This window comes from Geotrypetes seraphini, chromosome 7 (assembly GCF_902459505.1).
Source record: "Geotrypetes seraphini chromosome 7, aGeoSer1.1, whole genome shotgun sequence".
Taxonomy (NCBI): Eukaryota; Metazoa; Chordata; class Amphibia; order Gymnophiona; family Dermophiidae; genus Geotrypetes; species Geotrypetes seraphini.
In genome coordinates, this window is record NC_047090.1 from 23,881,876 (window position 1) to 23,909,655 (window position 27,780).

The 27,780-nt window shown below is 44.8% G+C and overlaps 2 protein-coding genes across 4 annotated transcripts in view; one reads left to right on the forward strand and one right to left on the reverse strand.

Moving 5' to 3' along the window:
- SLC41A2 (solute carrier family 41 member 2) overlaps positions 1–1,866 on the reverse strand; it is a 140,782-nt gene extending 138,916 nt beyond the window's left edge. Inside the window, exon 1 of one of the 2 annotated variants that reach the window (XM_033950818.1) lies at positions 1,753–1,866. The gene's annotated coding sequence lies outside the window, so the exon portion shown is untranslated. The remainder of the gene's footprint in view (positions 1–1,752) is intronic. The other variant, XM_033950821.1, reaches the window with a different exon arrangement.
- Positions 1,867–1,933: 67 nt separating this feature from the next.
- Positions 1,934–27,780, forward strand: part of C7H12orf45 (chromosome 7 C12orf45 homolog) — a 28,598-nt gene continuing 2,751 nt past the window's right edge. Inside the window, exons 1-4 of one of the 2 annotated variants that reach the window (XM_033950823.1) lie at positions 1,934–2,055; positions 12,677–12,849; positions 18,486–18,572; positions 25,829–25,965. In XM_033950823.1, coding sequence (XP_033806714.1) covers positions 12,780–12,849; positions 18,486–18,572; positions 25,829–25,965 — 294 coding nt within the window. In that variant the 5' untranslated portion in view covers positions 1,934–2,055; positions 12,677–12,779. Of the gene's footprint in view, positions 2,056–3,978; positions 4,047–12,676; positions 12,850–18,485; positions 18,573–25,828; positions 25,966–27,780 lie in introns of those variants that run through there. The other variant, XM_033950822.1, reaches the window with a different exon arrangement.

Consider the following 27,780-nt stretch of genomic DNA (forward strand, 5'->3'; position numbering starts at 1 on the left):
GAAAACCAAAAAAAAACCTCTGTGGAGTGACAATGTTCCTAAATGGACTTTATTTGAAAGTGTCAAAGTTCCAAAGGTACACTGAAATCATCCACATAAAAGTAAATCATCCACATAAGAGCCTTAAAAGACCTAGTCCGCTAGGGATACAGGACCCAACACGGTCCGCGTTTAGACAAATGCAAGCAGTGTCTCACTTCCGGCTCACCACACAATTGTTTCCTACGTACTCACCTTTATAGGACCCCTGAAGAAGACTTTTTATCGAAACGTGGACCGTGTTGGGTCCTGTATCCCTAGAGCAGTGTTCTTCAACCGCTGGTCCACGGTGCGATCGATGCGGCATTATCTTTGAGCCAGCTCCCTCCTCCTAACTGATTCAGTGCACAAAGCCACGGGCAGTGGCTCCTACGCACATCCTGCGCCTGAACCAGAAGCCTTCTCTCTGACGTCGCAACATCAGAGGGAAGGCTTCCAGATGAGGCACGGGATGTGCAAAGTGCAATTAGTACTATTATGGGGGGCTGGGGCTGGAGTGGAGATTGGGTAGAGATGGGCGGGGTCTGGCCCACGACTTAGCCCAGTGTTCTTCAACCGCCGGTCCACGGACCGATGCCGGTCCACAGACCGATGCTGGTCCACAGAATAATTCTTTTATTTCTGCCGGTCCATAGCTGTAAAAAGGTTGAAAAACACTGCCCTAGCGGACCAGGTCCTTTAAGGCTCTTATGCGGATGATTTATTTTTATGTGGATGGAATTATTTTATGTGGATGATTTCAGTGTACCTTTGGAACTTTGACACTTTCAAATAAAGTCTATTTAGGAACATCATCACTCCACAGAGTTGTTTTTTTTGGTTTTCTCTGGATTTTCTTCTTTGTGGATAATTTGGGGTTAATTCCTTTTGTTTTTCGCTAAGGCCACACTAAGCCCAACTTTTCCTGTAGCTTTTGTAAAAGAACCCCCTTAGAAAGCTTAAAGAAATATTTGGGCTCAACCAAGGTTCCTCCCACAGGCCAGGGCTGAAATCTCACCTATCTTGACCAATTCAGGCATCAGACACTGTAATGCTACCTCAGCCCTATTCCTTCAAGCATACGGTAGTGAACGTCAGCTTTATTCGAAAAGCTTTCTTCCCATCTTTTACTGTGCGACTTCACTGCTGTTATTATCTCTCTGCATATGGTTTAAATGTGTTGTTGTGTTTCAGAAATCGTCATCTACTGCCAGCAAAAGAAAATGTTTTTAACCCTTTTTTTTTTTGATGATGATGACAATAATTTTTTTTTTTTTAAACCCCCAGCACCGGCACACGAGCCAGCAAGTCACAAATCTCTTCCCCCCGGTCACGTGCCAAGAGATGGTTCACACATCAGCCCGAAGGGTCAGGGCGGACAGCTGCCTGCCCCGCTATCCAAGTTACAGATACTTTTCTCAGAACTCCTCAGAGCCACTGCAGCAAAGTGCTCTTCATCTGCCAACGCGTCTTCCCCGAATCCCTCCCCGCATCTGGCAGACTGTCAGCGCGCGCGACTCGTTGCAAAGAGATGCAGCAGAACCAGCCCCCGTCCCGCGGGGCAGCTTCCCAATAAGACTCAGCCCTCGCCCACCGCCCCCCCCCCTTAAAAATACGTTTTAGAAAAACACCTTTGCAAACTGCTTAGGAGCTGAAAGAATACAGCTGGGAAAGGGAGGAAGAAGGAAAGGCGGCAGGAGGGGGGGGGGTTGGAGGAGGTTGTCGTGGTCCTACCTGAGGGCGCGCGGACCGGCCGAGTCCCCGACCGGTGTCCTGGTGGGGAGCGCGAGCGGACGAAGCTCAGAGCAGGGCCAGAGGGTGGCGCCGGCACGAGCCGGAGGAGGAGGAGGGGAGCGTGACGTCAGAGCGTCGCCCGGGGTCCTGGGCCGCGTTCAGCGGCTGCTCGGGAGTCTGCCTTAGGGAGAGGTGACGAGGGGACGGTGACATCGCCTCGCCGCACATCCGGCTCGTGATTGTTGGCGTTTAGTCTTTACACCCAAGCCTCACCCCCCTGCTCCCCGGTCAGGGCACAGCATGGTGAGGCCCTCACCCAGGACTGCCCTCCCAAACCACTGGGCCAAATGCAGGAGTTGGCACTGGCAAGCAAATTACCCCTCCCCACTTTCACAAAACCGTAGCGCGACGGTAACTCCTCCAACGCTCATAGTATTCGGCCGACGCTACGGTTTTGTACAATAGGGAACGGAGGGGGGGGGGGGTGTATAATGCAGATCCCCCAGGTTCTGACAGTCATTCAGCTAGTCCTATCCTGCTTGGATCTTGCATACATAATCTTCACATTTGGCATTATCCCTTTTCCCTTCAGCTACTACCTGTAGCCGCCTCATCCAAATCGGCGGCCGCGTGGTGGAGGCAGGCAGAGCAAGCGGCTGAGGGCAGAAGGAGGAGACTGCAAGCAGCAGGAGAGCGGGGCCGGAGAGAAGCAGGAGGAGGCAGGAGACGGTGAGAGTGAAGAACTATAGCCGGACTCCCAACTTATAAGACTAGCTAACTAACAAATTGTCTTCAGTCTTTCTTTAGCATTCTACCAAGTCTTTAACTATCAATCTTACTTTCTATCTCACCAACAAGCTACTAAATCTTTCTCACTTAACAGGCAGACCTCACCAATCACTCTATTCCCAAACCACTTTAACAGGCAGACCTCAAGCACCTCTCCAGCACACTAACAAACAGACGTTCTTATCTGACAATTAACTAACTGTTAACTAACTAACTACTACTACTAACTAACTAACTACTCCATCCCTCCCGCAACACTTACTGACCAACACCTAACAGCCCCCACCCTAACAAACATCCTAAAAAAAAATAAATAAATAAATAAATAAATAAAATTTTAAATTAAGAAATAATAACAATAAACCTTTGTAATGGCAGGTAGGACTAGAAGCAGCAAGACTTCAATCAAAACAGGCAGTTCAGTCACCGAGAGCACCCAGGGGATGGCTATGGTCCGAGTACAGATGGAAGGAGAACCAGGACGGAGGGCAGAGGTCTCTGTACAGACCGAGGCCATCCCCTCAAAGATGTCTACAGTATCAACGCAGACAGAAGTAATGGATCAACCGGACGACAGCCTTTGGATGGAGCTAAAGAGCCTGAGAGAGGAGGTTCAGCGCTTAAGGAGCATCCGAGACGACGAGACCTTCATCGATGGAGTCATCCAGGAGCTGTCTCAGATCGCTGAACAGGAACCTGACAAGACCACCCTGGGAACACCCATAGCATCCAAAACGGCCACCTTGAGACAAACTACCGGAATGCAGGAAGTGGTTGGAGACGCTGACTCCTGGCAGTTGGTGACTTCCTCCACAAGAAAACGCAAAGGACCTAACTCTGTCTCTTTTTCCCCCATACAGGACAGCTCAACATCGACACCTCATATCGCCCTGAGGAACAGATATCAGCTGCTACAGGAAGGTCCGGAGAAAGAGCTACAAGTAGTTGTTCAGCAGACGGTTCCAACTCCGCAATCAACAGTACAGCCCACCCCTAAGAAGCGCAGAGTGGTGGTCATCGGAGATTCGCTGCTGAGGGGCACCGAGGGACCAATCTGCAGACCAGACCTACAATCAAGAGAGGTATGCTGTTTGCCAGGGGCCAGGATCCGGGATGTCACTGCTTGCATTGACAGACTCATTAAGCCCCGAGACCACTTCCCCATGGTTCTAATCCACGTAGGAACCAACGACACCGCAAGGAGCAGCCCGGACATCATACCTGAAGACTTCAGGGCCCTGGGGGAGAAGCTGAGGAGGATGGATGCGCAGGTAGTCTTCTCCTCGATTCTCCCAGTGAGGGGCAAGGGCAGAGCCAGAGAGGATCGAATACAGAGGGTGAACGACTGGCTGCGAGGATGGTGCAAGGAGATGAACTTCGGGTTTCTGCACCATGGAGAAGCATTGCAAGGACTACAGGGACACGACGGGCTACACCTAACCAGAAGAGGGAAGAATGTCCTTGGACACCGCCTAGCCCGCCTACTCCACAGGGCTTTAAACTAGGTAAGTCGGGGGAGGGTACAGGCACAAACAACATACCAGGCGAACTAAAATGCCAATACATTTTTGAGGCTGAGGAAAGTAGTCACCGAAATTCTGGGTCAGGGGTGAGTGCACACACTTTTGAGTCGGGAGTAGGGTCACATCATATTTATGGGTCACATTGTAATTCCGGGTCTAGGGGGAGTACACACTGTAGTTCTGGGTATATGGGGAGTACACTTTGTGGTTCTGAGCATCAGGAAAGCACAAATAACACATACAATGTTAAAGGTGTTCAAATAGCTCAAGCAGGAATATCCCCACTGAGACGTAACAAAAATATAACATGGAGGGCTATGTACGTCAACGCACACAGTTTAGGAAACAAGATCCTGGAATTGGAAACAGAAATAAGGAATGCCGACCTGGATGTGGTGGCGATATCCGAAACCTGGCTCACAGACTCCCACGGGTGGGACATGGTCATACCGGGTTACAACTTGCTTCGCCGGGACAGAGAGGGTAGGATGGGAGGGGGTGTAGCATTATATACTAAAGATGACATTAAGGTCACGAGAATCTCAGATGTCCAGTATACTGGGGAATCCCTTTGGGTTAATTTGGCCAGAGGGAAGGACAAATGCTTGTATCTTGGCGTAATTTACAGACCCCCAAGACAACAGGATGACCTGGATATGGAAATAATCGAAGATATAGAAAATATCACCTTGCGTGGGGACACAGTACTGCTAGGTGACTTCAACATGCCTGATGTGGATTGGGTTACACTTACCTCTGCTTCCGGCAGCAGCAGGAGGCTATTAAACTCTATGAAAGGAGCAAGCCTCAGGCAACTGGTGTTGGAACCGACAAGGGATCAGGCAATACTGGACCTGATACTTACCAATGGAGAAAGTGTCACAGAGGTCTCGGTGGGCGACACATTGGCCTCCAGTGACCACAACATGGTATGGTTCAATATCAGGAAAGGTTTCACTAAATCTACTACACTAACCAAAGTCCTCAAATTCAAGGACACAAATTTCAAAGATATGGGAGACTTCGTTCACCAGGCGCTACAAAGCCAAGAAGAAACCGATAACGTGGAAGACATGTGGTCGACTTTGAAGGCAACCATACAAGAAGCAACAAACCGCTATGTAAAATCAGTAAGTAAACGGAGAAGGAACAATAAGCCACAGTGGTTTACTGCGGAGATCTCAGACCTGATCAAGGAGAAGAAAAAAGCATTCATCTCTTACAAACAATCAGGGAAGCAGGACTCTAGAGCAGACTACCTGACCAAATCAAAAGCCGTCAAAACAGCAGTCAGGGAGGCTAAATTCCTCATGGAGGAGTCTCTAGCAAAGAACATCCAGAAGGGAGATAAATCCTTCTTCAGGTATATCAGTGATAGAAGAAAAAACTCAGGCGGGATTGTACGTCTTAGGACTCCAGATGGAGACTATGTGGAAAAGGATTCGGAAAAAGCCCAACTATTAAATGAATACTTCTGCTCAGTCTTCACCCGAGAAGCACCAGGGCTCGGCCCTCAGCTACAGGCAAGGGTTGGCTCAGTTGACCCGTTTAGTAACTTTGAGTTTACGCCCAGCAGTGTCTACGGTGAGCTGTCAAAGCTCAAGGTTAACAAAGCAATGGGGCCGGACAACCTGCACCCCAGGGTGCTTAGGGAGCTGAGTGATGTCTTGGCGGAGCCACTGTCCGCGCTCTTCAACCTCTCCCTTAGTACAGGCAGCGTCCCGTTGGACTGGAGGACGGCTAACGTCATTCCACTGCACAAGAAAGGCTCAAAGATGGAGACAGCAAACTACAGACCAGTGAGTCTAACATCGATAGTGAGCAAACTAATGGAAACTCTAATCAAACACCAATTAGATAAGATCCTGGAGGAGGAGAATCTACGGGATCCCCGACAACATGGATTTACTAAGGGGAGATCCTGCCAATCCAACCTGATCAGCTTCTTTGATTGGGTGACAGGGAAGCTGGATATTGGGGAGTCCCTGGACATCGTGTACCTGGACTTTAGCAAAGCATTCGATAGCGTACCACACCGCAGGTTACTGAGCAAGATGAGTTCTATAGGATTAGGTAACACATTGACGAAATGGGTTGGGAGCTGGCTTGGAGGTAGGCTCCAAAGGGTGGTGGTGAACGGCACCCCCTCCGAAATGACGGAGGTGATTAGTGGAGTACCACAGGGCTCAGTCTTGGGCCCAATCCTATTCAACATCTTTATAAGAGACTTGGCAGAAGGGCTTCGAGGTAAAATAACATTATTCGCCGATGACGCCAAACTGAGTAATGTAGTGGGCAAATGCACAACAGACGAAGATTCAATGCCTGACAACATGATGCACGACCTACTCCTACTGGAGCGATGGTCTAGGACATGGCAACTCAACTTCAATGCCAAAAAATGCAAAGTTATGCACCTGGGCAGCCAGAATCCATGCAAGTCTTATACCCTTAATGGCGAGATCCTAGCAAAAACGGTAGCAGAACGAGACTTGGGGGTAATCGTCAGTGAGGACATGAAGTCTGCCAATCAAGTGGAGCAGGCTTCGTCCAAGGCAAGACAAATCATGGGCTGCATACGAAGGGGTTTCGTCAGTCGTAAGGCGGAAGTCATTATGCCATTGTATAGATCCATGGTGAGGCCCCACCTGGAATACTGTGTGCAATTCTGGAGGCCGCATTATCGCAAGGATGTGCTGAGACTGGAGTCGGTGCAAAGAATGGCCACCCGGATGGTCTCGGGACTCAAGGATCTACCATACGAAAAACGGCTTGACAAATTACAGCTATACTCGCTCGAGGAGCGCAGAGAGAGGGGAGACATGATTGAGACGTTCAAGTATCTTACGGGCCGCATCGAGGCGGAGGAAGATATCTTCTTTTTCAAGGGTCCCACGACAACAAGAGGGCATCCGTTGAAAATCAGGGGCGGGAAACTACGAGGTGACACCAGGAAATTCTTTTTCACTGAAAGAGTGGTTGATCGTTGGAATAGTCTTCCACTACAGGTGATTGAGGCCAGCAGCGTGCCTGATTTTAAGGCCAAATGGGATCGGCACATGGGATCTATTCACAGGGCAAAGGTAGGGGAGGGACATTAAGGTGGGCAGACTAGATGGGCCGTAGGCCCTTATCTGCCGTCTATTTCTATGTTTCTATGTTTCTATCCTGCCTAGGGAAAATTTTGTGCCCATTTAAAATTGATAGTTTGGCTACACACTATTATTCTAGAGATGAGAGTTCAGTTTTCATGGCCAACAGTCTCTGAACGGCTTTATGGTGTATTTATTCCTAATACGTACACCATAATAGCAAGGCTGTTTCTTTCCAATATATTAAAACTGAGAAAAGTGAACGGAACTACATCAAAGTAATAGGAAAGCGGACAGAGGCCAAGAGTGGCTTAATAAAATAAAAGTGAGTTAAAAAAGAGAGAATGTGAAAGGAAATCTCTTTACTAGCCAAAAGCAACCAAATCCGGACTTTTTAAAGAAATAAACATGAAAAAAAAAGATAAAACAATTCTTCCTACTCTTTTAAGTTGTAAAAAGCAGGATAACCAAAACTGATGGTCTTGCTTGAAAATGTGATATTGAAATTTTTTGCCAGATTTATTGAAGGTTTTACTGTTATCTATGGCAAAATCCAAATCTCAGCCTTACTCATTAATCCGAGAACATAAGTAGCGTGGACTTTCAGAGAGTAAATGTACAGGCACTGCATGCAAGATGCTATGTAGAAGAGAAGGGACCAAGAGGACAAAAAATGGAAAGGAGAAAAGAGCAGAGTGAACCCCAGGATGGTCTTATTTGGAGTGATCTCTTCAAATAGATTACTGTAGTAGCCTGCTGGTATTTCAGATTCTAATTTAAATCAATCCAGGTGACTCCATGAAAACAATCAGGGTCAGTCTAATATTATGCAAGACTAGCAAGTTGCCCAAGATAACAATTAGGAAGGCAACAAAGAATAACTGCTGTCAAAATAATAGGTTCTGAGGGCTATACAAATTCAAGTAAGGTGTACATGCTAGAATCCTACTACAACCACACTTTCGACCTGGTTTTCAGCACAGTATAGCTAATCATGAAAAACCAACGGAATCTATGGAAACTACGGTTTTTCATAAAAGTACCGATAGAAACACATTTCTAGATTTCACCTGTAACCATCCGTTGCCACTTAAACAAAGTTTACCCATGTCCCAGTTTCTACGTTTTAAGCGTATTTGTTCGGACTCTGGAGAGTTTCGCCGCCAAAGTAAAGATCTTTCACAGCGTTTATTCTCCCCAAATTTTGAAGAAAGCGTACAAACGGGCTAAACATGTGGATCGGAACTTATTGTTACTACCTAAAGTACGTTCTCCAGATGTGCAAACAATCACTTGTGTATTAGAGTTTTCGCCATCAATAAAACGTGTGGTCAGATCCTTACGTCGTCATTGGGACATTTTAGGACAAGATCCTGCATTTTCTGATTGCCACCTTCGTCTGGCTTATTCTAGACAAAACATAAGAACATAAGAAGTTGCCTCCGCTGAGGCAGACCAGAGGTCCATCTCGCCCAGCGGTCCGCTCCCGCGGCGGCCCATCAGGCCCATTGCCTGAGCAATGGTCCCAGACTATCCCTATAACCTACCGCTACTCTTATCTGTACCCCTCAATTCCTTTATCCTCTAGGAACCTATCCAAACCTTCTTTGAAGCCTTGTAACGTGCTCCGGCCTATCACAGCCTCCGGAAGCGCGTTCCATGTGTCCACCACCCTCTGGGTGAAAAAGAACTTTCTGGCATTTGTTTTAAACCTGTCTCCTTTTAATTTTTCCGAGTGCCCCCTTGTACTTGTGGTTCCCCGTAATCTGAAAAATCTGTCCCTGTCTACCTTTTCTATACCCTTCAGGATCTTGAAGGTTTCTATCATGTCTCCTCTAAGTCTCCGCTTTTCCAGGGAGAACCTTAAAGAACTACTAAGCCCTTCGGATAGTTGTGCTCAGAAACAACAATATCGTCATTCTGTAGGCCACAGGTGTCGAAGTCGGTCCTCGAGGGCCGCAATCCAGTCGGGTTTTCAGAATTTCCCCAATGAATATGCATTGAAAGCAGTGCATGCACATAGATCTCATGCATATTCATTGGGGAAATCTTGAAAACCCGACAGGATTGTGGCCCTCGAGGATCGACTTTGACACCCCTGCTGTAGGCAGTCATTCGAGATGTCAAAGGTGCCAAATTTGTGCCATAACATTAGATCTAGTAGGCTGCTTTAAGCACCTGGCATCAGGGAAAATACATTCTATTCGTTTTCACACTACCTGTCTTACCGACCATGTAATTTATTTAATAATATGCCCTTGTAAGAAGATCTATGTGGGCCAAACGTCACGCCCTTTCAAAACACGTATGACGGAACACAAAAGTTGTCTCCACACTAGCAAGTTGCAGGCTCCGATTGTGGCCCATTGTCAAGAGTTTAATCATAAGTTTGAAGATCTGCGGTGTTGTGCAATAGACTACATTCCTACAAGTCACTGTAACCGTCAGCGCATGCTCTTGCAAAGGGTACTATTCTGGATTTGTGTTTTGGAGACTGAGGAACCTAAAGGGTTGAACTTTAGAACTGAATGGCATCATATACTATGATACAAACTATAACCATTCTGGCAATCGAAGCATCCGTTGGACTGTTTCTGATATTTAATGACAGCATATCACATTATATATTATGCTGTGTATCAAGTTCATACTAACATAATAAGATTTTTGTTGTTTATCACCATTTTTTATTTTTGTGGGTTTTTCATATTTATTTTATTTTGAAACCATAAGGTACATGTTTTCATTTAATCCTGTTTTTGTTTTGTCATGTGATCTGTGAACAAGAGGATCACATGACTGCGACTGAGAGATTTAAAAGGCGGGGCATTATTCACTCTCTGTGTTTGGGGAGCCGCCATGTCTAATCGTGGAGTCGATTTGAGAGTATGTATTTTGTTCACTGCAAGAAGAGGGGACCAAGCAGCTGTCCTACAGACGTTAAGTATTTGTGATATATTTTTCTTTGCTTTGTAAGATTGACCGCCGCTCAACATCCTGAGGCAGCTTATGATTAGTGAAACGCTGGCCATCGTTGATGTGCGGTGTGTCTCTCTGTCTACCCAGTGGGATTTCACTCTTTAAGTTATTTCCAGACACAGTGGTTCATATCCAAGGCAGATTGTAGTCCACCTGCATTGCACAAGGCTTTTGCCTTTATTGAAATATTATCGGGGAGGTTTTTTTATGCCAGTGACTGCACTTTACCCCAGTAAATCTTCACCTGTTTACAACTGGAGTTTATCAGTTTGGTGGAGGGGGGGATCTGAGGCTTTTTCCTCCTCTTGATAATTTTCATAGTTGTTGAAGTGCTGTTTGTGGGCTATCCGGTCTTTGTCTTAGAACCCTGTGTCTGTAATAACACGAGGACTTCTTTTCATAGATTCCATTGGTTTTTCATGATTAGCGATACTGTGCTGAAAACCAGGTCGAAAGTGTGGTTGTAGTATTTTGGTCTTTCGAGGGGCTTGTATTGGATTTGCATGCTAGAATCCTAGACATTTACATGCTCAAGGAACAAGTAAATGCAGGTGCCATGATTATAGAATTGTCTTTATGATGTGCAATTATGAGTTTCTATGGAATTTTTGTAGAATGATCATATATTAATTCTTTTCAAAGGGGTTAAAGTCATTGCAGTTAAAGTGTGTGTGTGTGTTTGTTTTAGCTGTGATTTCTTCAGGTTTTGCAAGTAGTCACCCAAAGTGCAGTTAAGATTTGCAGTTACAGTGCAATAATTAACGCACTTGGTATGTTCACTGCATGCATAGTGCAGCTATGCTTACCACCTCCTGTTTAGGGACCTGCTAAGTGCTACTTGGGTTGGTCAGTGTTGGAGACTGCTTGCTGGGTTTGATGAACCACATGTTATATTAAATTCTACATCGGCTCCTGTTTCAGTGGCCTGTGTTTAAGAAGCACTCAATGTTTCATCATCCATCTCTCCCAATCTCATTTTGGTTGTCATAAAATATGAAAGAATGCAAAAGGATAGATCAATGGTAAAGTTAAACTTATATAAATTAACTAAATATAATCATAGGGAGTCAACTTTTCAAAATGATTGAGGGTGCTGAACCCAATGGAAATTATTCCTTAATACACACAGTCAAGAAGTTATATTGGGTGTGTTCAAGCACCCAAAGAGCCGGCACCTGTGAATATGACTATTATAAAAAAATATTAAAAAATGGCCTTCATGAATAAGTTATAAAAAAATGAGGAAAATGTTTGCCTTAAGTTTGTAAAATGCCTAGAAAAAATATTTAAATTTCCTTTATGAATAGGCAAGAAATTGTTGCCTGTTTTAATTTCTGTCCATGGATGGCAGCCATACCAACTGAGCATTTAATATTTCAGAATGAGATTAAAATTGATTGGAAAGTATAGCCAGACCAGAATTAAATGGAAAAGAACAAGAAATGTAACTAGCATTAACCAGAAACTAGTCATAATTATATTAAATTTGGATCTGATTCACTATGGACCTCTTTTATAAAGCTGCAGTAGTGATGCTGCCACATAAGGGCCCCAAAGCTGTGATAACTAGGGTTGCCAGATTTCTAAATGAAAAAAAGGAGGACATATGGCACTGTTTCAGCCCTGCCCCCTCATCTCTTCTTTCCCAAAAGTGGGCCGTGTCTGGAAGGCCTTTGACAATTTATTTATTTATTCAACTTTCTATACCGTTCTCCCAGGGGAGCTGAGATCAATTTACATTAATTTATTCAGGTACTCAAGCATTTTTCCGTTTGTCCTGGCAGGCTCACAATGTATCTAATGTACCTGGGGCAATGGAGGGATTAAGTGACTTGCCCAGGGTCACAAGGAGCAGCACAAGGGTGCTGAGGCTGTAACTTTAACCACTGTGCCTTTGTGTTGCATCCGCGCATGTTCAGAGGCTCTCTAGATGTGGCCCTGAGGTTGGAGCCTTCCAAAACCCAGACAAACTGCCAGGTTTTGCAAATCCATCCAAGCACCTGGGCAGTGCTATAAAAAAAAAAAAAAAAAAAGGACATGCCTGAGTTTTCCTGGACATCTGGTAACCCTAATAACGATTCTGCTGTGGTAAATGCATCAAAGCCCATTCAATTCCTATGAGCTTCAGTGCATTTACTGTGGCTTTGTGAAAGGGGCCCTCAGCCTAAGACTTCCCCCCATCTTTTCTCCAATAAATGTAGTTAGCATTCATTTCTAATAATAAAAGTGTGACCTACAGCTCACATGTCCACCTTCATTTTTTGGGTCTTTTCTGCACAGCAAATTGCTTGCTTTTTTTTTTTTTAATCAATGACGCTTTCACATGCAGAAGTTCCCAAATTTTACTTTATTTTTTTTAAATTAGCAATACATTTATGAACAAAAGCAACAACTTTAAAATAAACAGCAACCCGACATAAATAAAGAAAGGCAGGTGCCATTATTACTTTGGTTTCCGGGATAGAAAACAACACACAATGCCCAACTGGCGTGTACAGTCACACCCAAGCAACTCGTTTGGTTGTTTTTTTTAAACTGCAGGCCGTAAGCTTACGTAGTACGTAAGGGATTCGAATGACGTAAGTGATGTCATTGATGTGCGACGTTTGCTGAAGCGACTCCTGCCTACTGGCGCCCAGCGAAGATGGAGGGAAGCGCCGGAGATGGAGAGCGTGCGGCCTCGCGGGAGTTGCTGTCCGTGGGCTGTGGAGCAGGTGAGGGCCAGAAGGCGGCCTCCGAGACCGCCATATGCCTCTGTTCCTGTTAAGGGAATGCTCAGAACGTTCTGCTGTTATTGTCTCCTTCCCAGGCACATTGCCCTGTATTTGGAGGGCCGTTTTATCTAGTTTACAGGAACTTTTTTTTCGCTCTGGCCAGCAAAACAAACAAACAACAACCACAAAAATCCCCAACACAAAAACAGAAATAAAACAACTTCTGTATAATGCGGTGGGAGGAGGAACTGTCCATATTCTTCGCGCCTCTCCACGTGTTTTTCGGAGTATTTTCTGGATATGGTAGTGAATATCACAAATAATAATGCCACTTAAATTTAAGTTAATCAAATATATTTAGCAAGAAAATTATTTTCAGGCAGCTACCACATATCACTCATTTCACAAAAACCAGGAACTTTTTCCTTGATTTTAATTAGCAGCCTAATCAAAACAACTTCTTAGGCCCTCAGCGTCACCACTCAGAACCATAGAGAAAATGAGATATAAAGCTAAGTAAAATTAGATTATTTAAAGAAGATAAAATAAATTAAGCTATTTTAAGCTCTTGATAATTTACAAAAAGAAAAAATAGACCCAGTGACGATTTGTCACGTAAAGCTCAGAACAGTGATAAGTTTGAGTTCTGAGTGGTGACCCTGAGGGCCTAAGAAGTTGTTTTGATTAGGCTGCTAATTAAAATCAAGGAAAAAGTTCCTGGTTTTTGTGAAATGACTTAAATTTAAGTGGCATTATTATTTGTGATAGTATTGAATTTGAATGCCTAGTATTAAAATCGTGGTTCCCATTACATAGTTGATATAATAGTGACTGTCAAATACTGAAAGGTCACTTTTGGTCAGCCACAAAAACTCATAGACATGAAGAAAGGAATGGGCTTTATTCAGCATATGCACAACAGATCTCAGAGCACCAATATGGCAGCTTCCAAAGTGCCAACAGGATGTTCAGTGACTCTTAAATTTGTCAAATAGAGTGGTTCCTTGCCTAATCAGATGACCTCTCTCAGGTATTCTTTCCCCTTACAACCCCAATGTATTATGTAACATCTTTCTTCTCTCATGTATTCTTTCCCCATGTTTCTCCAATTTATTATGTAACATCCTTCTTCTTGCATTTTGTAATTTGCTGATTGTCCAGCCTTCTTTCTGTGTGAACTGCCTAGAAGTCACAAAGCAGTCTTCAGGTTAAGGAAAACTCAAGGTCATGTCAAGGTCCTTCATTATCACTTTAAAGTTGGCCACACCACTACTGTACTAGCAAAGCAAAATTGTTTACATATATAATGAAGGCCTTTACGAACGGGGGTGCTGAAAAGTTCTCGGCCCAACCAAGAAGAGAGTGATGTGAATATGGTTCAATCAGTGATCTGAAACAATGTAAAAAAAATAGAATTTCGTCCTGCAAATTGGCACTTTAATGAAATAAGATAACACTCTTTTCAGCTACAGTGGCAAAATAGCTCTCAGAATTTAAGAAGTTGGTTGGTTGGGCTGAGAACTTTTCAGCACCCCCTCCTATGTTATAAGAAATGTTTTTTATCTCAGGACAAGCAGGCAGCATATTCTCTATACATGGGTGACGTCATCTACGGAGCCCCGATCGGACACTCTCGCAAGCAAACTTGCTTGAAGATCTTCAAGCTTGCGAGTTTACCTCGCATGCATATGTGCCTTCCCGCCCTAACCAGGGCGCGCATCTCCTCAGTGTGGCCTCAGTTCTTTATTTTCCGTGGAGCCAGAAGTCCTGTTCCTCTGCTCTGCGAGATCGGAGTGCCTCTAGCACCGCGGCTTGCTTTGATTTTTTGTTTTTGGGTGAGTTGCTGTGCGGCGCATTTCATATAAAAAAAAAAAAAAATAAAACTTTTTCGTGTTTGACTCGGGGCTCCGGGTCCGACTAGGACGACGAGCCTCGTGAGGCTCCGACCTTATGTCCCTGTCCTATCTCCGGGTTTAAAAAGTGCACCCAATGTGGTCGAGTGATTTCTATTACTGACCCCCACCGTTGGTGCAACAACCTTGAGGCACTTTGAGACTTCGGTGCGCTCGAGGCACACCTCTCGTTCTCATTGGCAGCACTCCCCGTCGGTCTCTCCGGGGCGGGGTGGTTCGAGGTCAAAGACTCCTCCCTCGAAGCCATCGGGGAAGTTGGTCTCTTCTCCCGTTCCGCGCACTCCAGGCTCTTCCCCTGGTAGGTTGCTGCATGGGCGCTCTTCTGCCTCACCGGGGCTTTCTCGGGACTCTGACATGCCTGCCCTTTATTCTAGAGAAGCGTCCCCGTCCTTCTCGGCGGCTCGACATTCAGGGTCTTCCTCGCCTCACGAGGTCCTTTCTTCCTCTCGGACCTCCTCCTTTGCGAGATTTGGGTTTCGAGATCAACTTCCCAAAATCCCAGTTATGTCTGTCCCAATCTCTCCAGTTTATCGGGGCGGTATTGAATACGCTTCGTCTGCGCTCGTTCCTTCCTCGTCAGGAGACTCTTACCCGCCTTTGCCGACAGGTGTCTCTTCTTTCAACAATCTCGGCCAGGCACATGATGATCCTGCTGGGGCATATGGCCTCCACCGTTCATGTGACACCTTTTGCCAGACTTCACCTTCCGCAGTCAACCCTGGCTTCGCAGTGGTGTCAGGATCACGATCCGATCTCTTACCGGATTGTGGTGACTCCTTCCTTGAAACAATCTCTCCTCTGGTGGATGCGCTGTTCCAATCTTTCAAGAGGTTTTCTGTTTCACACTCCCCTGGCGCAGAAGGTCCTGACAACGGACTCGTCTGCCTACGCTTGGGGGGGCTCACCTCGACGGCCTCTGGATGCAAGGGCCTTGGTCCAGCGAGGAGCGCCGCTGTCACATCAATCTGTTGGAGCTTCGAGCCATTTTCAACGCTCTCAAGGCCTTCCTTCATCTGCTTCGCGACCACGTGGTCCTCGTACGGATGGACATCCAGGTGGCCATGTTTTATATCAACAAACAGGGAGGCACGGGTTCCCTGTCTCTTTGCTGGAAAGCTCTGAGGATTTGGGATTGGGCGATTCGCCACAACATCTTTCTTGGGGCGGTCTACATTCAGGGCCGGCAGAACTGCCTGGCTGACAATCTTAGTCGCCTTCTGCAACTTCACGAATGGTCCCTCAGTTTGATGACCTTGCGTCAGATTTTTGCCTGTTGGGGGACCCCGCAGGTGGATCTGTTTGCTTCCCCCCTAAACCACAGGCTGCCCTGGTTCTGTTCAAGAATCTGTTCTCCGCACCATCTCGAGGCAGATGCGTTCCTCCTGGACTGGTTGGGCCTGTTCCTCTATGCGTTCCCTCCGTTTCCTCTGATTCTGAAGACTGTGATCAAGCTCAAGTCCGTTCACGCCACCATGATTCTAATAGCTCCTCAGTGGCCCCCTGCAACCCTGGCTCTCCCTGCTTCTTCAACTCAGTGCCAGGGAGCCTCTTCTTCTTCCGATTTTCCTTCTCTGCTTTCTCCCAGAGTTGCGGATCTCTGCTTCATCCCAACCTGCAGTCCCTGCATTTGACAGCTTGGTATCTCAGCACCTAACTGTCTCGTTCCAGTTCTCTCAATCTGTTCGGGATGTTCTTGAGGCTTCCAGAAAGTGGTCCACTCGCTAGTGTTACTCTCAGAAGTGGACCAGATTTTCCTCTTGGTGTTCGGCGCTGCGCCTGGAATCACGTTCTGTCTCCTTGTCGTCCGTGCTGGACTGTCTGTTGCACTTGTCTCGGTCTGGTCTCAAATCGACTTCTATTCGGGTACACCTCAATGCCATTGTGGCTTTTCACCTGCCGCTTGAGGGGAAACCGCTCTCTGTTCATCCGGTGGTTTCCCACTTCATGAAGGGCCTTTTCAATGTCCATCCTCCCCTCAAACCCCCTCCGGAGGTTTGGGATCTGAATGCTGTCCTTGCTCAGCTGATGAAGCCTCCCTTTGAACCTATCGATCGGGCTCATCTGAAGTATCTCATTTGGAAAGTGGTGTTACTTATTGTGCTTACGTCTGCCCGCAGGGTCAGTGAGCTGCAGGCTTTGGTTGCGATCACCCCTTTCACAGTCTTTCATCATGATAAGGTGGTTCTCCGCACCCATCCTAAATTCTTGCCTAAGGTGGTTTCGGATTTTCACCTCAACCAATCCATTGTTCTTCCTGTGTTCTTTCCTGAGCCCCATTCTCATCCTGGAGAAGTGGCGCTTCACACTCTTGACTGTAAGGGGGCGTTTGCTTTCTACATGCAACGTACTCAGGCTCATCGAACAGCTCCTCAACTTTTCATATCTTTTGATCCGAATCGGTTGGGTGTCCTGTGTCCAAGCGCACCTTATCCAACTGGTTGGCTGCTTGTATTTCTTTCTGCTACGCTCAGGCTAGTCTCCCTCTGCAGGGTCGAGTCACGGGGCATAGAGTCAGAGCAATGGCGGCGTCTATTGCTTTCCTCAGGTCACACCTATAGGTTGATTGAATAGATTGAAGAGATCTGCAAGGCCGCCACTTGGTCCTCGGTTCATACCTTCACCTTTCACTACTGTCTGGATACCTTTTGGCCAGTTTGGCAAGTCTATTTTGCGTAATCTGTTCTCCTGAATTGCCAACTCTCTCTCCATCCCTTTTTGGTTAGCTTGGAGGTCACCCATGTGTAGAGAATATGCTGCCTGCTTGTCCTGGGATAAAGCACAGTTACTTACCGTAACAGGTGTTATCCAGGGACAGCAGGCAGATATTCTCGCAACCCACCCACCTCCCCGGGGCTGGCTTCTTTGCTAGCTATCTGAACTGAGGCCACGCTGAGGAGACGCGCACCCTGGTTAGGGCGAGAAGGCACACACGCATGCGCGGTACACTCGCAAGTTTGAAGATCTTCAAGCAAGTTTGCTTGCGAGAGTGTCTGATTGGGGTTCCGTAGATGACGTCACCCACGTGTAGAGAATATCTGCCTGCTGTCCTTGGATAACACCTGTTACGGTAAGTAACTGTGCTATATATTATTCTGTTGACTTCTCATGTTTTGTGCTTATAAGCTTCTGCAACTTGACATGTTGCATGCACTTTTTTGTATTATGCCTTGTGTCCTCCCTTATCCCCTTCCTCTTGTCTTTCAGAAGTCAGCATCATCTGATTTGTCATCTTCTCCTTCAATGCCTGTCCTACCCCCACTCTAACTAAACTTATAAAGTTACTGTTAGAGAAGGATTGCTGAGAGTCTTGTCAATAAATTAATGTGCAGTGAAGCTATGTTTTTTTTTTTTTGAGCTGTGACCAGTTTTGGCATCTTGAGGGAGAGGAACAAAACAGTTTATACTCCTTTCCCTGCCCACCCCCACCCCCCTCGTTCTGCTGCCTAGTTGAAGATCAAGAAAAGAAAAGTAGGGAAACAAGCAAAAAGTAAACTAAAATTGGACGGTGGAAAAGAATAGAATAAAAATAAGCTCAATTAAATAAACTTGCCGCAATAAAGTGGCTCTAAAAATTTTCAGCTGTTATCCATGTTTTCTAAATATGTTTCCATACCAAGGATGGATTATATAAGAGAAATTGAGGTATACACCTTCATAGCTTCAGCTTTTATTTCCATGATGATGATTCAAATAGATGACTAATGCATGCTTTAAAATACTCAGGTCTTCATGAGAAACTGCTGATTAATTCAAAACAAGGGAGAAGAAAAGACACAACTTTGCCAATTGTTAAGATCCCAAGAAGCAGTAGTAAGTTTCTCTTTTCCTTAACAATTTTCTTTAATTCTGTTTGGTTCTTGATTCTTGTATCCACATTAAAATGTAATTATAAAATGCAAAGTTTGTAAAGAGGTTAATCTAACAATTTAATGCTGGTATGCCATTTCCATTTACAGAAAGTACAAATTATATACAAAGAGCTGCTAAGGAACAAAATAACAAAATTTATAGAGGAGAAAAACATATGCTCAGAAAGGCATAACTTAAAACAGGCTCACCTAATTCAATCATTACAACATGCAAAGCCTGCTTAGAACTGTATCTTTATCTTTATTGGAAGCTTCTATATCTGAGTCAGTTCAGAGTGGTTTTCAAAGACATCTATAATGGATTTTAAATACAGATTCAGATGGATTCCACTGTGATTGTTGTTTGCCTCCTAGATGCTTGGCTAGGGTATCATGTTTGCATTTACATTATTACACTATTATATATATATATGTGTATGCTGTGTTTACCCAAAATTACAGTTAACCATTCTAAGTATGCTATATTTACACCCTTATAAATAGGTTAACTGTTACAACAAAAAAAATCTATATTTACATGCATCCTAAATAGCTCTAGCAATGTGTACTGTATTTGTCCTATTTACTCTCACCCTAGATCAGGGTGCCCAATACGTCGATCGCGATCAACCGGTAGATCGGGAAGGCAACGTGAGTCTCCGTGATAGACTCGTGTTGCCGTCCCGATCTATCGGGCCGATCAGCCTTCCTCTCTCCGACGACGCCGGGCATCCATTTGAATCTGTTTTTTGTCATTTCGGTGGTGGTGGCAGCAGCCTGAAAAAGAAATCATCCTGGCTGGGGTCGGTGTCATGCTCTGGAGCTTCTACCTCTTCCAGCAGCCTTCCTATCTGGCCCTCTCCCTTCTACTTGCATCAGGCCACACCACGTGCTCCGCGGCTCGCTTCGGCAACTCAGCAGCAGCGATAGATACAAGCTTCTGACGTCGGGGCCTACCCTCTGCAAGTCCCGCTTGTTTCATCTTCCTTTTTCCACAAAGGCGGGACTCGCAGAGGGAAGGCCTCGATGTCGGCAGCCTGTCTTGATCACCGCTGCTGACGAGTTGCTGAAGAGAGCCGCGAAGCAGAAGGTAGAAGGGAGAGGGCCAGATTCAGGACTCATGGGTGAGGGAGGAGACGAGAGAGAGAAAGAGAGAGGGGAGGGAAACAAAAGGAAATATTTCATACTGGGCTGGGCTGAAGTGGAGGGAGAGTGGAAAGATTCTGGCTACAGGAAAAGGGGGGAAGCTGAAAATGGAGATAGTGACACAAAGAAGAGAAAGTGTAAGTAGGACCTACTGAATAAGGATAGAGATACAGAGGGGACATGCTGAAAGCAGGGGTGGTAGTGGTTTAACACAGAGGGAGAAATCCTGAAAAGGGGTTACAGTGTTCTCCCCAGGGCCTTTCAGCCGGGCGCTTCGCCCGGCTAATTTAGATGACCGCCCGGCTATCATCTATGCAAATCCTGCTGCTGCTGCCGCTGCTCAACATAAAAAAACAAACTAAACAAAAAAAAAACCCACCTCTCACCGGCTTGAAGACTTGAACTCAGTGATTTGTATTTATTTCACAGGCAGCTGCCTTAGCCCGTAGCGAATTCATGCTTTCGGGGCTCTAAGATGTGCGTGCCGGCTTCCCTGCTCTTCCCTCCGAAACCAGAAGTTAAATCCGGGGGTGGGGGGGGAACAGAAGGGAAGCCGGCACACACACCTTAGAGCCCCGAAAGCATGAGTTCGCTACGGGCTAAGGCAGCTGCCTGTGAAATAAATACAAATCACTGCCGATAAGCACAGGACGGCACATCAGAAGCCGATCTGAAGGGCAGTCCTCAGGTTGCCTCCAGTTTTGCTCGGGAGGGTTACTGAGCTATTTTGCTGGTTTTTTTAACCAGGCTCTGTCCTTTGATTGGGTATGTTTCCCTGTCTCCAGAAAGCAGAATAATCCTGCTGCGTTAAGTGTAAACAACACCTCCCACAAAGCTGCTGATAATGCTTCTGTGCGGCTGCAGTGAGTCTGGGACAACTCTGAGAGGAAAAAAGGTGTCAAGTTCCTTTCAGTTCCAGCAAGCAGGGTGATCAAGACCACGTGGGGTGTTTCTGTCTTGGGAAAGTTTAGTTTTTGGACTCTTGGATTGTTACTCGGTTTGTAACGTCATTTTTTTTCTTGAGAGGGAGCAGTGCCTCTGCCACTGAATTTCCTGGCGAAGGAAGGGGGTCAGTTGCTCTGATCTTTCCTAAGTCACAGCAAATGTCCATTGACCCCCCAAAAGAGGCAGGACAGCAAGTCATTATTAATCAGTTGTATGCATCTATGGGTAGCAAAGATAATTTTCTCACTGGGTTCCAGTGCTATTTGAACAGCAGTGCTTAACATGTGCAGCTCAGAAGAGAGGTGTGTTTTTTGTGGGTTTAGAAAAAAAAAAGTCCTATCCCTTACAATACACGGAAAAAATCTTGGCAAATCATCAGATGAGAGCTGCTACTTGAAGCTCCTACGATGATATGATTTTGAAGTGCAGGGATTTTCATGCTGTGCATTGTGTACATATGTTGGTATGAGTTAATGATCGCGCAAACGGGGCTATGTGCACAGCTGCTGTTTCCAAGTCCTGCAAAAAGGTAGATTGTAGTTCCATGACAGAAATCGAGTTTTCTCTGGGCTCTTTTCAAAACTTCAGGCCAATGAAAAGTTTGTGGGTGCTTTCTCTTTGAGAACTGGTACACCACATCCATCATGAAACTAAGAGCACTGAGCACTTTCTCTTTGAAAAAGTCATCCAAGAAAATAAGTATTCCCATAGATTTAAACCTTCCTTTTCTGGAAACAGCATCTGGGTAAACAGCTTAAAAAATTGCTCTGGGATTAGGTAAAATAAGGATTGCCCGGATCCCACAGACCTCGCACATCTCTGTGGCATGGGGTCTGCAGGGCATTTTAATACCCGCAGACCTCACAGTTCCCGCTCACCCTTGAGGTAAGCAAATTTTTAAGGATGTGAGGTAGAGATCCGCGAGGTTCATGGGGCTGCAAGATCCTCGTTTTACCCAGTCCGCTAGGTTTGTGTGTTGTCACTATGCATGTCATGCACAAAATACATATTTTTGTGGTGTTTTGGGGGACACGAGTGACTAATTATACTTTTCTTGGGTCTCTTTTTGGTATCAAACAAAGTTGTTCCTTAAGGATCTTTTTCCTGTACATGTTCTTGCCCTAGATGGAAACACCAGGGATGGACTGTCATAGGAAAGGAAGGTCAGAGAGGGTGAACAGTGGATGCAAGGGTCAGAGAGAGGGTGGACAGTAGATGGAAGGGGTAGAGAGCGAGAGGACAGAGGCTGGGTGGAAGGGGCAAAGAGAGATAACAGATGTTGCATGGAAGGGAGTGAGGACAAAAGTTGAAGAGAGTGAAGAGAAGATGATTAAAACAGAAACGACAAAAGGTAGAAAAAAAAAATTGTTGCTCTACGTAGAATCAAGTAGTATTGTAACTATTGATTAAAGTTTATACATAGGAAATGGAAATAAGGCAGTTTTTTGAGACTAAACCCCTTTCCTCAGGTCAGGACAGGATACCATAACAGCTTTATACTGTACTGTCTTGAAGAAAGATTTGGTCTCTGAAAGCTAATTGAAAAATGGATTAGTCCAATAAAATGGTATTTTCTTATTTCTCATTATTTGTTTTATTTCTTTTTGTTAATTTGTAAAGTGGTGATTGTTATATATCAGTTTTTTCAAATTTACATGTACTGTCTTTATATTTTGCACAGTAATAGGGGACATGTGTCACTGTTTCTATGGTGATGCATTGTATGCAGAGTCTGGTTTCTTGGCAGTTCAGTTTAACTTTTGTCTACATATTTCTATTTTTAGTTTGTGATTATTCCATATTGGGCGAGGGTGTATCTGTGTTCTGTGTATAAAAAGGACATGGCTTTCTGTTAGCAATGACTGTACAGGATCAATTGACTGTGCAGGATCTGGCTTTAGTTTTACAATGTGTGGGTTGGTGTTCTAGTGCTCACTGCAGTGTTTAAGATGCTGCCTTTTCCTAGGTGCACCCTTGTTGTGTGACTCATAGATTATTACTAAAAATATCTTTTTTATAAAGAGAAGGGTTTAAAAAAATGATCAGCACTGGCTGTCATATATACTAGGTACGCCACAGGATTTAATGACCCTATTCTTACTTTACTGTTGACGTAGGCGTTGTCCCCCCACTACCACCACACACATTAAAGTTGTATTAACAAGCAGCTTTCAAATATCATTATAAGCAAATAAAAATAAAATATTTTTAATACATTGCTAATTATTACCTGCATCTTTACCTAAACTGTTTTCCCTAGCTCTCACTTTGATCTTAATTTGCTACTTTATTATTTTGCTGTAGTGCAATCACATAGGTCTCCTTCAAGGCTCAGTAACACCTCTCCATAAATTATGTGGAAGAGGTCTGGAAGTGGGGATTGCATCTATTTCATATCCTCAGTGAGACCTCAGGAAGGAACCTAGTGATCAAAACATTATTAGAGGTGCTGTAGAGCTGTTTCTTGTATGACTGGATGAGCTATATTTATCTTTTTTTTCTTAGTTGTTTAAATTCATGCAGAAATAAATGGCTAGATTGAACTCAATGACTTCATTAACGCATTTCCCTTTTTTTAAACCTCTATACCATTTGAAAGAGGGCGCATATCTAATTATTCACTTCTAGAATTGGATACTTCTTAAATTTAGTAAAAATATTCTGGCACAAGTGTCAAACCTTAAAAAAGGAAGTCATATCGAGCATTGGAAAACAATAATAATTAACTAATAAAAATAGTACACATTTAGGGCTCATTTTACAAAGGCACGCTAGCGTTTTTAGAGCACGCACCAGATTAGCGTGCGCTACCTGAAAAACTACCACCTGCTCAAGAGGAGGCAGTAGCAGCTAGCACACGGGGCATTTTAGTGCACGCTATTCCGCGTGTTAAGGCCCTAACGCACCTTTGTAAAAGGAGCCCTTAATTTTCTCCACTACCAAATTTCCCCACCCCACCCGGCTACTTTTTCATGCCACCCAGCTGGAAAAAATTTCTGGGGAGAACACTGTGGGATGTCAGGGAGCATGCCCTTCAGTGGGGGGTACCGGCAGGATGGACTGGGCATCCCTCCTGCCGACGATCTTAGGGGGTTGCGGTGGTGGCTGCAGGGGTGCTGGTTATCCCTCCTGCTAGGAATGTCTTGGAGGTGGTAGCAGGAGAAATTGGGTACTTCTCCTGCCGTGGACATTTGGGTCAGAGGGGTGGACATTTGAGAGTTCAAGCAGGAGGGAGTGGACATCTCTCCTGCTGGTAGTCTTCGTGGAGGGAGGGATGGGTTCCCTTCTGTGGCAGCTAAACTCATCATGGCATTTAGATTCCCTTGCCGCGATCAGCTCAGTGGCAACCCGATTCTCTTAACTGGCGCTTATGAGAGACGCTGGTTGGAGATTCGTGGTATAAGGCGATTCTATATAGGACGCCTGTGTGCGAATATCAAAAGCCACTTAGGTAGCTTCTGAGTTCCAGTGTCCTATACAGAATCCATCCCTTAGATTTGGTTTTACATCGTCTAAGTCACAACATATAAGTTCCATCCAGGCAGCCTTGTAAAACTTTTGATTATCCCTGCAGTACGCCCTCACCACTCCTTAAAAAAATGCTTTCAGCTCTGGGTGCACAGCGGGATTCAGAGGCCTAAAAAGTCTCTGGATATGTCTAAAACCCGTTTTGATTATCGGAACTTGGACGACCTGTCTTTTTGGTCATCCAAGTGCCAACTTGGGCGGGCTTTTAGACGTATTTTTGTTTTGATTATGAACCCCATGGTGTCCAACTTAGGATAAATATCTCTTTCTACAGATCTTAGCTAGTGAGTCACCATCTGGCTGCATGGATAAGAACATTAATTACCATACTGGGTCACACTGAAGGTCAATGAAGCCCAGTATCCTGTTTCAACAGTGGCCAACCCAGGTTACAAGTACCTCGCTAGATCTCAAGTATTAAAACAGATTTTATGCTGTTTATCCTAGCTGTCCACAGAGAAAGCAAAGTTACATGTTAATGGATGTTCTCTTTTTATTGATTTATTTGATTTTTAACCCGTCCTCCCAAAGGAACTCATAACGGGTTACAAATCAGGTACTCAAGTATTTTCCTTATCTGTCCCGGCAGGCTCAAAGTCTATCTAATGTACCTGGGGTTGTGGAGGATTAAGTGACTTGCCCAGGGTCAAAAGGAGCAATGTGGGGTTTGAACCCAGAACCTCAGGGTGCTGAGGCTGTAGCTCTAACCACTGCACCACACTCTCATCCTCTTCTCTGTGAGCTTACATAGACCTGCAATTTATGGTCATAACCAGAAGTTGATTTGTGTGTTTGGGGGGGGGGGGACGAGCATTTTCTCCAGCCCCCCTCTACCACTACTAAAACCATTGCCACACCACCACACCTAGTCCTCCATAAATTATACCCTTGCTGGTGGGGTGCTCAAGCTCCACCAACAAATGTTTTGCTGCCAGAGCCCGCATATAGTGGTGGAGTAGACAGGCTGATCCAGCCTCCCACCACCACCACAACCTTCATGCATGCTCAGCTGGCAGGGCTTGAGCACTCCCGGCAGCCATGTATCAGCTGTCATAATTTTGGAGGGGCCTGAGCCCAGAGTGGGGAAGGGGGGCAGGCTCTAGGCCTCTGATGGCTATGCCTCTAACCCAGGACCTCCTGTGCATAGTAACGATGTCGCCATCTGTGGGGCAATAGGATCCTGCTCTCTACACAGAACACCCATTACTGGCATGAAACTTCGTTTATCGGTGGGTGTTGGAGGAAGAAACAAGATGGTTCTGAACCATGAGTACAGATACCATTATGGTTAAAGGAGAGAGAGACTGTATGAAGTATAACAAGAATGATTTATAAGAAATCGTGTCTATTTGTGGCCTCATATCACAGGGAAAATCAATGGGAGATGGGAGCTTGTGATTTCCTATGATTTAAGAATATGGTACATTATTTTCACTTCAGTAAATCTGGAGTTAGAATTTTGCTCCCATAGTGTAAACTGCTAGTAGGGGACTATACCATTTATACTTGTTTAATTATGATAAAGTTGGAAATGCTGAATTCTATTATACATGTATATTCATGCAAGTACCTTGGGGTATTCCTGTCTCTTCTTTCAAGTTTTGGACCGAGTTCAGCACTTTCTACCACAGATGGCTCAAGCAAATGAAGAACTAGCAAAGGAAATGACGGCAAAACCAGCGAGTCACTTTGATATTGAAACTGTGGAGGACACGCTTGACAGTTTTATCGAGATGGTAAATATGTTAATTAAAATGTGGGAAGTTTTGGAGTTTTTTCTGAAGAGATTTTGCTGATGATTTGTTAACATTAGACGCACAGGTCTTAGCTAATGAAGAAGGGATTTCTATAGTTTTGGAGGCTCATGGATTTTGTCTTCTGATAGTCTTTATTTTGGTTCTGTAATAGGTCTAATGACCCACTCAGAGTCCAGTTTTCTCCAGTAACAATTTAACTAGTTTATACAGTGGAATGAATTTGCTGTTTCTTTGTTTTCCAGTAGCTGATGTTAAGGAGGATTTTCTGAGTTAAAGCAGCAATAACAAGGATAGGCAGGGAATGAATAATGTATTTTTCCTTCAATTTAAACCCCCTTTCCTAAAGGCTTGAGACAGGATACATAAATTAAATTTTATATAATTCTATGTGGGTTTTTTTTTATTACATATCTGTATTCAAGTATTGATTTGCTTGTCTATAATTTGAAAAGTTGAATAAATAAACAAATTAAAAAAAATGTACATTAAATGCGCATAGACAAAACCAAACAAAGTATAAACCCAATAGTTAGAGCTTGTTTTTCTAGAGCGTATGTCATTCTAGACAGATGGGTAATCTCCCCATGCTCTTGAGCCAAGCAGAAGTAATCCATTCCAGCTTATGAATCCCTCATCCTTCACTAGAGGGTTCTACTGCACACGAGCCGGAAGGAATCTTTCTGATCTGTTCTGTACATTTCTTTCTTTCTTTTTTTGTGGCTTTTGGTGCTCAGAGTTCACCACTTTGAGGGTCAAGCTCTGCCCGAATAGGGAGAAACAGACTGAGGTTGGGATGGGGGCATGTCTTCAGGGGGGGTTCCAGCAGGAGCAAGTGGGCATCCCTCTTCTCCCTCTTGCCGGCCGACTTCGTGAGAAGGAGATTCCCTTGCTGTGATCGTCTCAGCGGCCACGTCGCTTACATTTCAGACACCTATCACGGCCTTAGGGAGACACCTAGGGCCACCTAAGCTCACCTAAGGCCACTTCTGGATGAAACCACACCTAGCCTGAAGCGAGCTTAAGTGGCCCTACGCATCTCCCTAGGCTCGCGAAAACACCTACAGTGTAGGTCAGTGGTTCCCAACCCTGTCCTGGAGGACCACCAGGCCAATCGGTTTTTCAGGCTAGCCCTAATGAATATGAATGGAGCAGATTTGCATGACTGTCACTTCCATTATATGTAAATCTCTCTCATGCATATTCATTAGGGCTAGCCTGAAAACCCAATTGGCCTGGTGATCCTCCAGGATAGAATTGGGAACCAATGGTGTAGGTGACCTGCCTCAGGTGTGGTTGTTTTTTTATTTGTTGTTGTTTTTTTTTTTTTAAACATGTACCTCGATTGGTTGGTTAGACAGCGGTAGGACACATACCGCCACCTACAATTGGGATGCCATTTATAGAATTTGGCCTTCAGTGTCTTCTTGAGATAGGATAAAGCCTGCAGTGCTGTTCAACTCCTTGCAACAAGGCCTCACTGCTATAATTTTTGCATAAAATGTCGTTTTATCAATGACTTATGTTAATTTTTTTTAAACTTTTAAGTGTTTTGATAATTTTCTCTCGTCTTTTTTGATTTTTTTAAAAAAGGCAATAAAATTGGAATAGAAGAATTGGCTCAAACTCACATGCATCACTGAGATGTTGTCGTCACTATACTAGATTTCAGGCACAGAGATACTATGTTGGTGCACTATTTGCCATATAAAAGGTTGAAATATTGGAAAGAAATGAGTGCATCCTTATGATGAGAGATGACAGCAACAAGTGTATGTAATATATATCCAGCCACAG